Source organism: Vanessa atalanta, chromosome 2, assembly GCF_905147765.1.
Source record: "Vanessa atalanta chromosome 2, ilVanAtal1.2, whole genome shotgun sequence".
NCBI lineage: Eukaryota > Metazoa > Arthropoda > Insecta > Lepidoptera > Nymphalidae > Vanessa > Vanessa atalanta.
This window is the reverse complement of record NC_061872.1, coordinates 13,410,658-13,425,994: the sequence shown is the minus strand read 5'-3', so window position 1 is coordinate 13,425,994 and position 15,337 is coordinate 13,410,658. Positions and strand designations below refer to the sequence as shown.

General features: G+C 36.0%; 1 protein-coding gene across 1 annotated transcript; it reads left to right on the top strand.

The window, feature by feature from the left end:
* The first annotated feature begins 313 nt into the window (after positions 1 to 313).
* LOC125074379 (protein vav) lies at positions 314 to 15,300 on the top strand. The gene is made up of 16 exons (XM_047685693.1): positions 314 to 675; positions 1,927 to 2,102; positions 2,181 to 2,240; positions 2,316 to 2,493; positions 5,515 to 5,685; positions 5,833 to 6,048; positions 7,266 to 7,385; positions 7,710 to 7,826; positions 8,332 to 8,523; positions 9,048 to 9,250; positions 9,349 to 9,466; positions 9,550 to 9,692; positions 9,810 to 9,956; positions 10,358 to 10,507; positions 10,676 to 10,844; positions 11,050 to 15,300. Exons 1-16 carry the CDS (start codon positions 457 to 459, stop codon positions 11,122 to 11,124), a joined length of 2,454 nt encoding a protein of 817 aa, XP_047541649.1. The 5' UTR covers positions 314 to 456; the 3' UTR covers positions 11,125 to 15,300.
* Positions 15,301 to 15,337: the final 37 nt, after the last annotated feature.

The window sequence follows — 15,337 nt, the reverse complement described above, 5'->3', positions numbered from 1 at the left end:
ATCTTTATTTTTGTTTTGAGCATAATCATAGGTTAACCATACTCTTATTTATAAACAAAATAAACACGTTTACGTTTATTAGGTGCAAACCCTCTTCAACCCGTGCCTTAGTAGCATGCACCAAAACCACTCAGCTGTTTATTTTTGAGTACATTCGCAATGGAAGTACCTGCAACATTTTCAATACTTCTAAGTTATTTAAATTAATAATAGATAGCTAAAATTTATGCGAAGTAATTAAAAATATTAAAATAATTTATAATTTGAAGGTGAGTATTGGCCACACTGGAATTCAGTTGTCACATATACTTCTTCTGTTATGGCTGTCTTTATGTTTGTTGTATCAATTTGTATGTCAATTATCAATTAACCCTTGTTAATAATGGCCTGGTGATTATTAAAAAGCAGAGCTTGGTGTGACTACTATCGATGTACAGTATAGTATATGCGTGAATAATGGCTGCTGGCGGCGAAGATCTGTGGCGCGAGTGCGCGTCCTGGCTCACAAGATGTGGCTTATTACGGCCCGATCATAAGTCAAATTGGGACTCGAGTTCCATACACGACCTGGCATACACTCTACGAGATGGTGTGCTTCTCTGTAATCTGCTAAACGTGCTGCATCCAGGATGTGTCGATATGAAAGATGTCAATCAGCGCCCACAGATGGCCCAGGTATTTGAAACACAGCTATGCGACCTTCGCTCTAATTAACACTAAACCGTTATTATTTTAGTGCAATGATATTTCATTTTAATTAATGTTTTCTACACACTCAAAACATAAATTTCGAATGAAAAAAACTGAATAGTTTTTTTTTCAAGATTTTAATCAGTTAAAATGTAAATATAATATCATTCATTACGACAGGTCAAAAAACTGTTTACATAGCTTTAGAATAATAAAGAGGATGTTCTTTGATAGAGATGTTTTATCAATAAATGCTGTAACACTACTCATTTACATTAATTATACATGCTTTGATGAATGGCAAGTGGCCCATTGATGTCTATATCATGCGTGTTAAATCTGTTGAGTATTCTATAGCTATATACGTGAGACACTAATGAATGAACTGGTCGGCATATACGTCTATATCTTAAAATACCTACATTATATTGTCTTGAAAACCACATTACACTTCAACTGATGTACATCAACTTTATTTATCTATTAAATGCTTTTAATTTAACAAGAAGGTAGTAAACATTTGACCTTTGTTAGCCTTTTAATTAATTAGATAAATAGATGGTGAGTGTACTAAATATACTATGTTGTATATTATATATTGTATGCTAGTATATTTGAACTAATCTAACATTATCTCTTACATAATATATATGCATATGTGATACATAAGCTTGTTTGAATGAAATGAATGTTTTTTTTTTAAATAGTTTATTTTAATTAATAATTTGTCTGAGAGATCTAAATAGAGCAATTAAGTATTACGATATAAATACCATTTTTATTAATAATAAAATATTCACTGGATTTTTGAAATAATTACTATAAGCTTAAATAATTTAAATGGATATATATACATATTTTTTTTTATATAAATTAAATTTCTCCATAACTTGAACAGTACTACTAAACTACCTATTTTATACAACTGTTAAATAATTGTTATGTCAAAACAAATAATTATTTGTCAAAAAAGTTCATCTCAATATCTATAGCGACAGATATTTACCATAAAAGTAATACTAAATAAGAATATCACTACATTTTAGCTGTCTCTATTGGATAACCTGAAGTTGTCGACAATATAATTAAAATAAATAAAATATTCAAAAATAATTCATGCTGAGTGAATTACAATTTAGATTTTGTATCAAAAATAGACCACCACTGATTGCTATTTTCATATTGACATCAACAAACTTACTAACATTTACAAAACAAATTCTCCATTGTCCACAGTTCCTTTGCATGCGAAATATAAAAGTATTTTTACGAACATGCCATGAAGTGTTTGAACTCAGAGAGACAGATCTGTTCGACCCCTCTATGTTATTCGACTTGTCCAACTTTCATAGAGTGTTGTGTACACTTGCGAAGCTCAGTCAGTGCCCAAAGGCAATAGCGAGAAATGTTCAGTGAGTATATTCATAGTTTCCTTATAATGTATTGCAATTTTAATATCCAATTTATTTAATATATAATTATCTTTACAGACCATTTTCTGCTAGAAGGACACAATCCGAAGAGGATATTTACAGAGATCTACAGGCCGTGTGAGTAGTTATTATTTATATCGTACCAAACACATTAGTAAAAGTATTTATTTCAAACATATGCAATTGTAATAGCGCAAACCAAGCGACGGATTTACCGCCTCCCTACGAAGTGGTATCGTACGAAGAGCACGCGAACGCTATGGAGGTACCGTGGATACAGTTCACAATACCGAGCGTCACGTGCGAGGACCGAGTGGAGGAGATATACGAGGACCTCTGCTATGTCAAGTTCACCTCCGACATGCCTGAGGTGGCGTTTGATTGTCATTGACGCTTATCTTTATTTCTGATTGTTCACAAGTCATATCTACAACCTGACCACCTGACTCCCAATTTATTATTATTATATAATTGAAAGAAAAAATAGCAATGCAGTAGGATTGATGGTGTAGCTGATTAAAATTCTATTAAGTCTTGAACTGTCCTTCAAAGTCGATTTATTTTAAATATTTTATGGTAAAACTTATATTAATAAAGAGATAATTTTACAATTCAAAACTATTTTTAACTTGTGAATTTGAGAAATACTTTAACATATTTTTTGTCATGATGAATATATTTTTTTGTAATATTTTTATCTTTATCACAAAAGTGCTTCGGTACATTTGGTGCTTCTTAGAATGTCACTTATGATTGGACGTTATCTATACCCCGACTTTAAGATATCGTCGGATGGATACATTTCACTTACTCAACTACTAAGTATACGATTTTTGAAGGACGGTTCTGTATTTCACTCCTTGTTACATGTATATTTGTTTAGTTTTGATGTAGTGTATAGATAAAGGCAATAATTAACGTAAAATATACCCTAGGTATGTCATCACTTGCTTTTTAGTTGAGTGTTTTGTATTTTAGTCGACTTTAAAAAATGATCATTTTAATCGTTTTTCTACATTTAAATTATAATTTTAGTATAAGCGCTCTCAGACAGACGGGTGCACTCGGGGGTATTTGTATTTAACGCAGTAATGAAAACGTTTAGAACATAATTACTGAAAACGTTTTATTTCTTTAAGTTTTTTTTTTTAGTTAAAGAAATGATGTTATATCAGCAACAGTCATATTATTGCTTCATAATTGCAAGGCTATAGTATTTCATGCAAAAAATTCCTTTCCAATACATTTTAACAAAGTTTAAAATATATGTTGAATCTAATGAAACACGATATGCCTCGAGTAACTTAACTTCGTTCACTTTGGTTCCTTACGAAGCGTATTACAAGGTTCTATTCAAATTATTAAATCACAACCACGACTGAAAATTGACGTTACAAAACTATACTATAACGTATAACGAAACGACGCAACTTTGTCGTTGAAAAAAATGTATACGATTTGTATACAAAAATGCAGCTGTTACGTTCCGGAAATAACAATAGGTGTACAAAAGTTGTGTTACGTTTTGTATGGACCCATGTGTATTATCCGTTACAAATAGATCGAACGAAAGCATACGAATAGCGACAAGTATATGAGAGAACGATGAACGGAATGTGTATTCCGATAAAATTATGTTAACCTATTTTTTCGTAGAATCTCAAATGATAGGGACGACTCACAAAAGCAAAGCAACAAAATGATACGTTTTAAACCACTCGAATTTATGTTATGATATGTAAACAAAACACTTTACTTGGCTTTGTGCAAGCACCACTGGTAAGGTACCACCTACTCATCTTTCTACCGCAAAAGAGCAGTACTCAGTATTTTTGTGTTCCGGTTCGAAGGGTAAGTGAGCTAGTGTAACTACAGGCACGAGGGGCATCAATCATCAATAACATCTTAGTTCCCATGGTTGGTGGCGCATTGGCGATGTAAGGAATGGTTAATAATTCTTACAGCGCCATTGTCTGTGGGCGGTGGTGACCACTTACCATCAGGTGGCCCATTTATATGCGCGTCCGCCAACTAATCCCATAAATAAAAAAAGAACAGTTTAGTGTTACAACTAAGATAATAAGAGATCAGTGGTTCCCAAAGTTGACTGGACCGCGAACCACCTAGCAAAAACTTTCATATTCCGCAATGATATACACATCCACTTTACTTCGGTATTTATTATTATTAATTAGCCGAAAATCTCGCCTTACTTAGCTTCATCAAACAGCACACGCGACCAACTGTTGGTCGCAACCCACACTTTGGGAAATGGTGCCCTAGATGATAATAAGCGATCAAATGGATACAGCAACAGTCCGTAAATGTCCTATGATAAAGAAAAACAAATAAAATTTTTATACCCATTAGATAGAATATTCCCAGATACGTGTTCTTAAAACTTTGAGATAAATATATATGTTTACATATAAGATTATTTTATTTAGAAACTGTGACCTAGTAACTTAGTCCCTTCGGTTTTGTTTTGTTTTTTGACAGAATCGCTCGTATACAATACGTGCGTGAGCGTAAACTAATATTTCTAGTTCCTTATATATCATTACATTTTATGCGAGCTTTTTTCGATCTAAATTCTCTACATTAATATACAAATTCGTCGCTCTCGTTCGATCTGACTCGGTTATAACTGGGACGCGTGCGCAGCGGCGGCGCGAGTGCGAGCCGAGAGGTGGGGGAATACGCGAGCTACTGCGCCCGCATCCACGACGAGGAGATCTACCACGACCTCTGTGCGGTCAAGGGAACAGCGCGCGAACCGCCCGCCGCCCCGCACCATCCGATCGCTTTCAGCGCAGTACGCGATTTTTTTTGTTTTTTTTTTTTGGCATTGGAGTAATGAATTTATGGTTTATTAAATTTCGGGTTACATATCAATATGTTGTCAATACGACACTGTCTATGAATGTACGATTAAATGTGTCAATTTTTCTTTCTTTATACTGCACTGTATTCGTATATAAAAGTGAATAAATAATTAATTATACAAAATTTATGATACAAAGTTTTCACCAGCGTTATAAAATTAACTTTCGTACGTCTCGGGGGTATTATTGTAATATCCGATCTGATTGGTGGTTTCTACGTCGAGCTCTCACTGACGGTCCCATTTTCATGCCTCACTTGGAATTTTAAGTGTACGAGTAAAAGTTCCATATTACGTTCCGATCGTCGTTTGAATTATTCATACACTCATTACTTCCGATGCCATTTGATTTTTTGCCGCCATGTAGTTAGTTGTCTATAATGTTGATAGCAGAGAATGGTTAACGCTATTTTATATTTAAATGCTTTTCGAATGCTTTTTTAAATTCATAGACATTATTTTGTCTTTCAATTATATTTATTTAATTTTTTTTTTAAATATTTACAGCTAGCGACGTCGTCGCACAGCCTAGAAAAGAGGGACTATGTTATTAGAGAACTGGTCGACACGGAGTGCAATTACGTGGACGTGCTTAGTAAAATAATTAAATACTTCCTGAGGCCGCTGACGCCTTATTTGAAACCTCAGGATATGCAAGTCATATTTTTTGGTGTCAAGGTACGTTATTTATATAATATAACTACTGTGTGTGATAAGCTCGGAGACTACTGCTATGTGTGATATTTATTCAGAGTGCGCAATAAAGTATGTTTCACGATATATACTTATAAGTCTGTCTGTAGTTAATATAATATTTTCTGTCAGGATTTACACGATATTCACTCTGGATTGTTGAGACAATTGCGACTCGCGACAGAGAACTGTGTGCCGGGGAACGGCGCCCCGAGACTGGCGGACGTATTCTTAGCGTGGAGGGAGAGATTGCTTCTGTACGGAGACTACTGTTCCAATCTCACTAATGCCCAGGACACGCTCAAGGCGCTCGACGCGAGAGACTCTACGTTCAGCAAGCAACTCGCAGTAATTATAATATATTTTCTTTGTTTTCTTATACTGCTAAAGTGGTGAATGCGTCGAAAAAAATAGTGACCAACGGTTGGCCACTAAGTACATGCATACTAGTAGAGTAGTATGATGTTTGGCGAGTATCAAGCGTAGCTGACACTCAGCTAGTTTTAAAAAAAGTGATAATTTCCTTATAACACTAACTTTATCGGTTGGCGTGTTACATTGAAACTAGCTATGTTAATGATTGTAGCTTTCTCGCTTATAAACATTTGCTTAGATATGTCTTAGTCTTGGTGTGTATACTTTAGTTCGTTTCGTGCGTGTTTACGGCCATTACATCGACCTCCTACTTCCAGGTATCGTAGTGGGGAAGGTTTAGCTTGAAGCGTTCGTATTAGTTTTATAAAACGCTGTTTAGCTCAAATCAAAATATTAATAATCATATATGCTGATAAAAAGTAATCAAGTTATATTTTGTAAAGTTTTCTCTTCATTTAATTTATTATAGTGTTATTGGAAAACAATTCAAATATAATTCAGTATATCCAAGAAAGAAGATAGGGATAAGAAAATATGTCCCAAAAATATATTAATTATTAAATTAAAATTATATAATTATTATATTATACATATCTATATAGACAAGATTTCAATGGATTTCAATGAGCTTCCATCACTAATCATCCATTGTTGTACTGCAGAATATCAATACTTTGTTTTGTTGCTCCTGGTGAGAAGGCCGCGGCCGGTGGGAGCCGGTGTATTACAGCCACAAGAGTGTAACATCTTCTCACGTAGTTAGCGGCTTATGTTAGTTATGACACTGTGAAGAGTGTTTTATACAACAGTCTATTCCAATCGAAGAAGGAATCGAGTTAAACAAACCTTAGATTTACGTGTTTCATGCGATTTGCTAATCACTCAGCTTTATGATGAATATGTCTTTGTTTATAATACAACACTATTCAACTCAACTACTTATATCCACTTTAATTTTACTTCCAAAATGTCGAAAACACCTTCGTCAACGTTTAAAGCGCCATATTTCGAAAATTATAGTAATAAATAATACCATAGATTATTCAAGCTATGCTAGCTCGACCATTGATATTGCGTCAATTCGATGTCAAATGTTATTTATTTTGCTTTTGTCCTTTTGTGGATAGAATAGATTATACATACAAGGCACTGGTCTATGTGCGTAGTTGATCAGCGTCAATTCGTTCCAGAAATGTCAAAAGGAGCACAGCGACGGTCGCATTCAGCTGCGAGACATCCTCTCTGTGCCGATGCAGAGAGTGCTCAAGTACCACCTGCTCCTGGACAAACTCGTGCATGAAACACAACCGGTAATATGGGTTTTTATTTCATTTAATAGTACATATATCTATATATATATATATATCGATTCCAAATTAACTTAGAGTAGTAGTATGGTAGCAAGTATTTCTTAATTTTAACACAGGATGAATATAGGTTCTTCTCGGAAGAGTTAAAATAACGTCCGAACAAGTGGTAACTTTATGTTGAATTGTACAGGAAATATTCAAAAGTGCTTGTAAAGAGCCCGTTTGGAAACAGTGTATTTTAATTTGTATTTGATATACGAAATAAATATTAAATGATAATTAGTTCTTTTGCCGATTTTTGTTCAATTAAGACGTGTATTGTAGAACCATGAAGAGTTTCGCGGATTGGAGCGCGCGAAGGAGGCGATGGTGGACGTGGCGCAGTACATCAACGAGGTGAAGCGAGACAGCGAGGTACTGGCGCTACTGGCTAAGGTTCAGGTAAATACGACAACAGCTAAATGAACCCCTAAGTGTTCACTTTATTATTTTGAACCCCCCCCCCCTGATCGATTACATTCATGTCGCTCTGAGTACCACCTATCGGATATTCTATTAGTTCCCAATGTCGGTAGCACATTGGTGATATATGGGACGTTTAATATTTCTTACAGCGCATTTTCTATGGTGAGTGGTGACCACTAACCATCAGGTGGTAAGGACCAACAAAGGATTTAACAGACTGAACATAGGACCTCGCGATCTCCAGCATTGGTACCGAGCCACTAGAACAATGATGCTCTTATTCAATGATGAACAACATAATTTATTTGATGTATTTATTCAATACTGAATCCCATAGTTGGTGAAAAATGGATCATCCATTCCTAATATTCAACAATTGGGAATTCATGGTTCATGGGAGAAATCCTCCATCTATCAGGTGATTCATTTGCCTTCCCAAAAAACGGGCATAAAATCGTGTCTGACAAGTAACATCCCCCAGGAGAGCATAATAGACTGGGAGGCGGGCGCGCTGGGCGCGGGGGGCGCGGGGCTGGCGGCGTACGGCCGGCTGCTGCTGGACGGGGAGCTCAAGGTCAAGGCGCACGAGGACCAGAAGCTGCGCTCGCGATACGTCTTCGTGTTCGACAAGCTCATGCTGCTCTGCAAGCCCGTCAAGGTGATCTACCCGACCGTAAATATCGACACACACTACTAACATAGCTTTGCGTGCGGCCTCCTAGTGGGTAGTTGGTTTGTACGTAGCGTAGTCGGAGGGGCGGTGAGGTAGTGACTTGTGGATTGAGTTACTCTTGAATGAGTATGTTTTAACGGATTCGAATATTCCATTACACGCATGTACGCAACTACTGGAACAAGGTTACACCGCATGATGCGACCGACTCATTTCTTGATAAAATGTTTGCAGAGAAATTGTTTATTGAAAATCATAGTCTGACTCTCTGTAGTACTTATCGTAGTTTCTCTTTATAAACCAAATTAAATACCACGAATAATATATAAATAGTATTTTATTCGTCATATCGATGTTAGCAAGCATGCACGTAGTGTTTAATTTTTTAAATGAATATTTGAAATGCGAGTACATATTATATGCAATGACGATTAAGTAATTACAAGAGCGCGCCGACGCCGGGGGGTAGCGGGGTGGAGGCGCGGGAGGTCGCGCGGATAGTGTAGCGAGTGTGTGCGCCGCAGGACAACCAGTACTCGTACCGCACGGGCATCCGGCTGGCGGAGTACCGCGTGGAGGAGGGCGGCGGGCGGCGCGCGCTGCGCGGGGACGCGCGCTGGACGGCGCACTTCTACCTCGTGCGCCGCTCCAAGGACTCCACCTTCACGCTGTACGCGCGCACCGACGACTGCCGCCGGAAGTGGCTCAAGGCCATCAAGGACGCCATGTACGTTGCACTTGTTAAACGAAGGCTCGCGACGAGAGCACGAAACGAATACGCATTCTGTGCAAACCTTTTAAACGCGTTCGTTCCTCCCTCGACAGAGATAACTTGGAGCCCCCCGGATGCCGAAGCACGAACCACAAATTCGTCTTGCACACGTTCCAGAAGCCCGCGACGTGTCACCACTGCTCCAAATTTCTCAAGGGCAGAATATTCCAGGTGTGTGACGGTCAATGCAGTCAGGATCCTAATGTCCGGGGTGAACCGAGCCATAATGATTTGTTACACCTGTCCGGCTGCAGGGCTACCTGTGCTCGGTGTGCAACGCGTGCGCGCACAAGGACTGCATCGCGCTGTCGGGGCACTGCAGGGGCGGGCTGGCGCCGGCGCCGCCGCTGCCGCCGCACGCGCATCAGCCCGACACCGCGCTGCACTACTACATGTGGTAAGTCACTCGAAGATGGCTTTAACATATTCTAAAGATACCGTGATTCAATACGAGATGTTATTTTTATAATGTAACAGTAGTAGCAGCAGCAGTAGTAACGTGTGGCACCGGCAGGTACGTGGGCGAGATGGGGCGCGAGACGGCGCGCGCGCGGCTGGAGCGGCGCGTGGACGGCACGTTCCTGCTGCGCGTGCGCCCGCGCGCCGTGCAGAGCCTGCCGCCGCCCTCGCACAACGACACGCACTACGCGCTCTCGCTCAAGTACGTGCGCCGCCGACGCCACGCGACGGACCGACTCCGTCGGCGGGCTCGCGAGCTCCGATCTGTGCATTATTGCTGATCAATAGCATTCGATGATTAGTGTCGATTCACAAATGTTGTACTAATATTTTATTTAACCGTTCGCTGAGCTTTATATCTGACATGATGTATTATCTTTTTTTCACTTCACCTTGTACCGTGTGTCCTTCTGTCCAATCTTGCTGTTCAATGTAAAGCCCGTTATAGTACAGATGTACTACTTCTTACTTGCAGACACAACTTGCAACTTCATGGAATTATATTGCCGATATATCTTTATGGGTTACACCTATGGTGTGGCGTAATCTAGATATGTCTTATTTCCATTATTAATCGATATAAATTATTTTTATAATCAACAGAACGGACAACACCGTGAAGCACATGCGCGTGTGCCGCAAGCCCATCGACCAGGTGCCGCACTACTTCCTCTCCGAGTCGCGGTTCTTCCGCAGCATCGTGGAACTGATCTCCTACTACGAAAAGACCAGCTTATCTGAGAATTTTGTCGGGTAAGATGCTCCTGTGAAATATATTTGGTTGTGACAAATGTTATATATAGAGTGCTATAAACGAAGGTATAATATCAGGAAGGAGTAATAATTTAATTATCTTAAGCGTCTCAAATGTGAGCATGTTAAGTATATACATTTAGTAATCACAGCTCCTTTGTGTCCTAGGTTAAACTCCAATCTACGCTGGCCATTCCGGCGAGTGGTGGCAACGGTCATACATGATTTTCGTCCGCTGGAGGCATCGCAATTGGCGCTACGACCCGGAGCCAAGGTGCTCGTGCTCAGCAAAGAGGGGGACAGCCGCGGGTGGTGGAAAGGACGCACGCTCGACAAGGTGACACTAGTGGCACCATATTATTAGTAAATCACATTCAAAGTCGGAATTGAATTTGTGTAGTGACTTTCGATATAAGAACGGAGTTCGATTATATTGTTATATCAAAGATATTTAGCAACGCTGTGGAATAACCGGCGAGCGGCTGCACCTACACAGACGGGCTAGTACCGCGCCAAACTAACACATATAATTGATATTCCAGGGTGACAACAGATCCGGCTACTTCCCCAAGGAGTGCGTGCGCGAGGACCCCGAGTGCATCGGCGCGCTGGACTGATGTCAGCTGTGCGTCGCCGAGCGCGAGCGCGCCGCGCCCTCCGCGCCGCCCGCGCCCTGCGACCTGGACGAGCACGACCACGGCGACCTCGTCTAAGGCGTCACCGCTATATCACTGAGCCGATAAATATCAGTCATTTGAAATCATTCGTTACGTTTCAGATGAAACTATATTTCGCAAGAAACTACAAATTACGTCTGCGACTACCTTCGTAATGACGGCACGTATACGTAGAGGCGTATATTAATTTATTGTGTAAATTGATTTGATAACTTAGACTTAATCGTATAATATATTGAAAATGAACTTTAAAGTGAAGTGCAAATCTATGTTGATGATAAAATTTCCGAAGTATGAAATGAACAAGACGATGTATGGAATAAGTGTTACTTGTTGTGCTAATATGATAAAATGCTTTAAATACTCGTGCTTTACAATATAGAATTCTATGTCGAATGTACAAGGGACGATTGTCCTTTAATTTATAAAGAAATCTATTTAATATTGCATGTGCAATATAAGAAATTTTATGTATGAATCGCACGGCGGGGTTTTAGTGTGTATGAAATATATCTTAGCGAGCGAGGTGATCGCTATGAAATGTTGTTGTTGATGTTCTAGAACCGAGTCAAATGTATATTTATTTTTGTGAACTATGTAAGTTATTTTTTCAAGTCATAGATAATACTTAGATAGATATAAAAAATGTTACAATCATATCCTATCAATGCAATTTCAATGCACATTTCATTGCTTATAAATAAGTGGTATGGAAACTTCTTCCTTATTGTAGTTAAATGTTAAATTCGGAGTACTACGGAATTGTATGTCTACCATATTTTTACTATAAAATAACTAAAGTATAATATTTGATGTATTAGAAAATATACAAAGCGAGTTTACTTGATACGCATAGTTTACGTTGTAGCGATATAATACTTCTTGCTATATGATACTATCGTATAGAGATTGTGTATAGCAAGATATGCACAAATAAACAGACTGTCTTAATATTTCAAGCAGTAATCAAATCGCTTATTGGCAAGTAAGTGATGCTAGGCACAAAATAAATCGTATCTAAACAATTAAATATTAAGTATAAGTGCAAGGAGTAATTATGTCATTAAAAATCATATATTTTTCTTTCGGAACTGTCAAAAATATTAATCCTTTAACAACATTTATTATTTATTACTATTGCATCTGACTAGTTAGTAAATAATAAAAATGCCTTTACGCACAATTTAATCTAAATAAGTAAACGAAACTATTCATAGTTTCGATTACTTATACTGAATTCTTAGTATACAAGCTAATGACAGAGTTAATAGAGGTTTCCAATGTACCGCACAAAAACATTTGGTCTAAAATCACAAAGATAGATTGGTTTATAGCTCTCTTCTAAGCCTTTAATATGTTTTAAATGACATCTAATTCAACTATATTCAATGTTAGCATTTTTTTAGTTTCTATTTGTTACTTAAATTTAATTCGTTCTGTGCTCAAAATTATATCTGACATGACGAACAAGAGATAACTGCCATTTTCTTTATAAAACTTTTTAGTACATGAGCTAATTGATTTAGTATAATAGATAGTAATGTTGGTTTGAATGGTACCGATAATGTTTTAATTAAATTGTTATAAAGTGAGAATGTGTGCCAAACTAAAAAGTGAAACATACATTTAATTACAGATTCAATTATATAATTATATTTATATTAATTAAAAACTAAAGTTAACTGCAATCAATATATAATTCCTATTTATTTTAAACTGTTATTGAAAAATATATTTTTTTTACTTTACGATATTCTAGATGTCGCCCATTACAGTATTTTAGCTATACATTCCAAGACAATCAAAAACTAAATATAACGTAATATTAATTGAAATAAATATTTACTGATAATATTCATCTTCTTAATCGTTGTATCTGTCTTTATATTGATGAATTTAAATATGTTACACAATCTATATGAACAAATAAAAAGTTACAATATTCGGCATTATCATGACACTTTAACTCATTAAATAGAACAAACATGAATGTAAAAATATTATTTTAAATGGATGAGTAATATGATTAAAAGTAATAAATTACCTTATTATGAAAATATAATCCATCATCAAGTTCCGCTCAAATTCAGTCTCTAAATGTTTGGTTAAAATTTAAGCTTCGGTTTATATTGGTTGTATGATGATGTTTGTGATTTTCTGAAGAATTGCAAACAATTATAAGCAAAAAAATTTACAACTATTTCAGTGTGAGCACCACAATTGACCCACCAATGATTTATGTATTTAAGTTTAATGTTGAACCCAATGACAATTAATAAATATTATAATTTAACACTAACATTTATAATATTGTATTGTAAATAAATGTTTAATCAAATATAACTTGGAAAATGCTTAAAACAAACTCTTTAAATATTATAAAAATTGGTAATAACGAGAGTAATACTATATATTGTATCTTGTAGATTAGTTGTTTTCAAATGAGACAAGGATTTTGTCTTCATGTATCATTATTCTCTCTAGCTAGACAACATTAATGAATTATTTATAACTGTTTGACCTAACTTTCATAATGCATCAACAATGTTATTCATTCATGTATTACGAAAGTTATGAAATAATATAAATTCTAGTCCGTCTAATATTTCTTATGTAGTAAATATTAAAATATAGGAGAGATTGAAGATCCTAATGATGATCATGTCGCTCGGTCTGCGATGAGTTGAACGGGATTCGTTGTAATTCGATTGTAAATTCAAAATTGATTTATTATAGTGAAATCAGTAATACCTTGATATTCTTCTGTCTTAGAAATGTATATCATACTATGTTAATTATTAAAAAAGTACCTATTAACGATAACTTAATAAAAACAATGTGCAAATATTTCATATCTGATATAAAATAAACACTATGAACTTGTTTATGCATTTGTGAAGTTATGTAAATATAAAAAATATCTTTATTAAAAACAGAAGTGATATCGGAAATGAGGCGCAGAGGTTGTTATGAAATGAAATGATATTGGTATAGTCATAGGGGAAATAATATTTGTTGTGACAATGTATAGATGTATATTTTTAATACATGACTCTTAGTTCTCTATCCCTGTTGCATGATTTTGTGTAAAAGAATAAGAATATTGTTTTTTTTGCGATATTCGATGTTTTGTTTATTGAGAATATAATAAATTTAAAAGTGATACAAGCAAGGGAAACGTAACATCTAGAATAATAGGGAATAGTCGAATAATGTATATTTTTCTTATAATGGCAATGTCTATGAGCGATGGTCACCGCTGATCATCACTTGATCAATTTGGCTCCCTCCCTTTGTGTTACACAAAAATAAGAAGGAAATAAATGCAAAATGAATGTAAACAATTGAAACAAGATATTAATTATGTATCGTGCCAAATTGTAAAAAAATATAAATCCCTGATGATCTCTTTAAATGTGCTAATATGATTTGATTACTATATATCAATATACTGAATATCAAATTCCATGTACAAATATCAATAGACTTATTTTATTAAATTCATCTATTTTCTTGTATAGTGTATTGGAGAAATGTATCTATCTTATAATGTACCTATAGAAAAGGGTTTTTAATTTTCCATAAAATAATTTGACTCATTCAAGAGTGTATTTTAAAGTTGACAATTATTTACAATATAAAAATGTAGTTATATAGAAAGCAATGGAACAGACTAAGAAAATGTATACTTAGAAATTAATCGTACAAAAATGTTGGTAAATGCTATTTAGAATCGACAATGAAGTGTAACAACAGTTATGTAATTCACATTGCAAGGAGCTCCCCTAATGCGAAACAGTTATTAGCATTAGTTAGTATTGTTTGATATTCATGAATTTGAAAACGTTATATATCATAATTTTAATTACAATTAAATATATTTTTCTCTGTTCGTACGGACGCAATGCTTGATATATTTGTCGGTGCTAGCGTTATTTTGTGTTCAGTACGCTTTTTATGTAGTGGACAAGAGCACCTGTGGAGCAGCTGTTGTGTAAATGTATTTTGATTTAATTTATGTTCACCTTTGTAAATATATTATGTATACAGAAATCGCATATCTCATTGTTCTGTAGTTAAATAAGGTGCCTCCACAATAAATACAAAGTTGGAGAATTTTGCGACTTTCATTTTATATTCCTCTCTAGAAGAA

Coding starts and splice junctions, on each gene's coding strand:
- LOC125074379 (XM_047685693.1), top strand. CDS start 457: ATGGCTGCTGGCGGCGAAGATCTGTGGCGCGAGTGCGCGTCCTGGCTC. Junction 6,049..7,265: donor CGTTCAGCAAGCAACTCGCA/GTAATTATAATA, acceptor AATTCGTTCCAG/AAATGTCAAAAGGAGCACAG. Junction 10,845..11,049: donor AAGGACGCACGCTCGACAAG/GTGACACTAGTG, acceptor TTGATATTCCAG/GGTGACAACAGATCCGGCTA.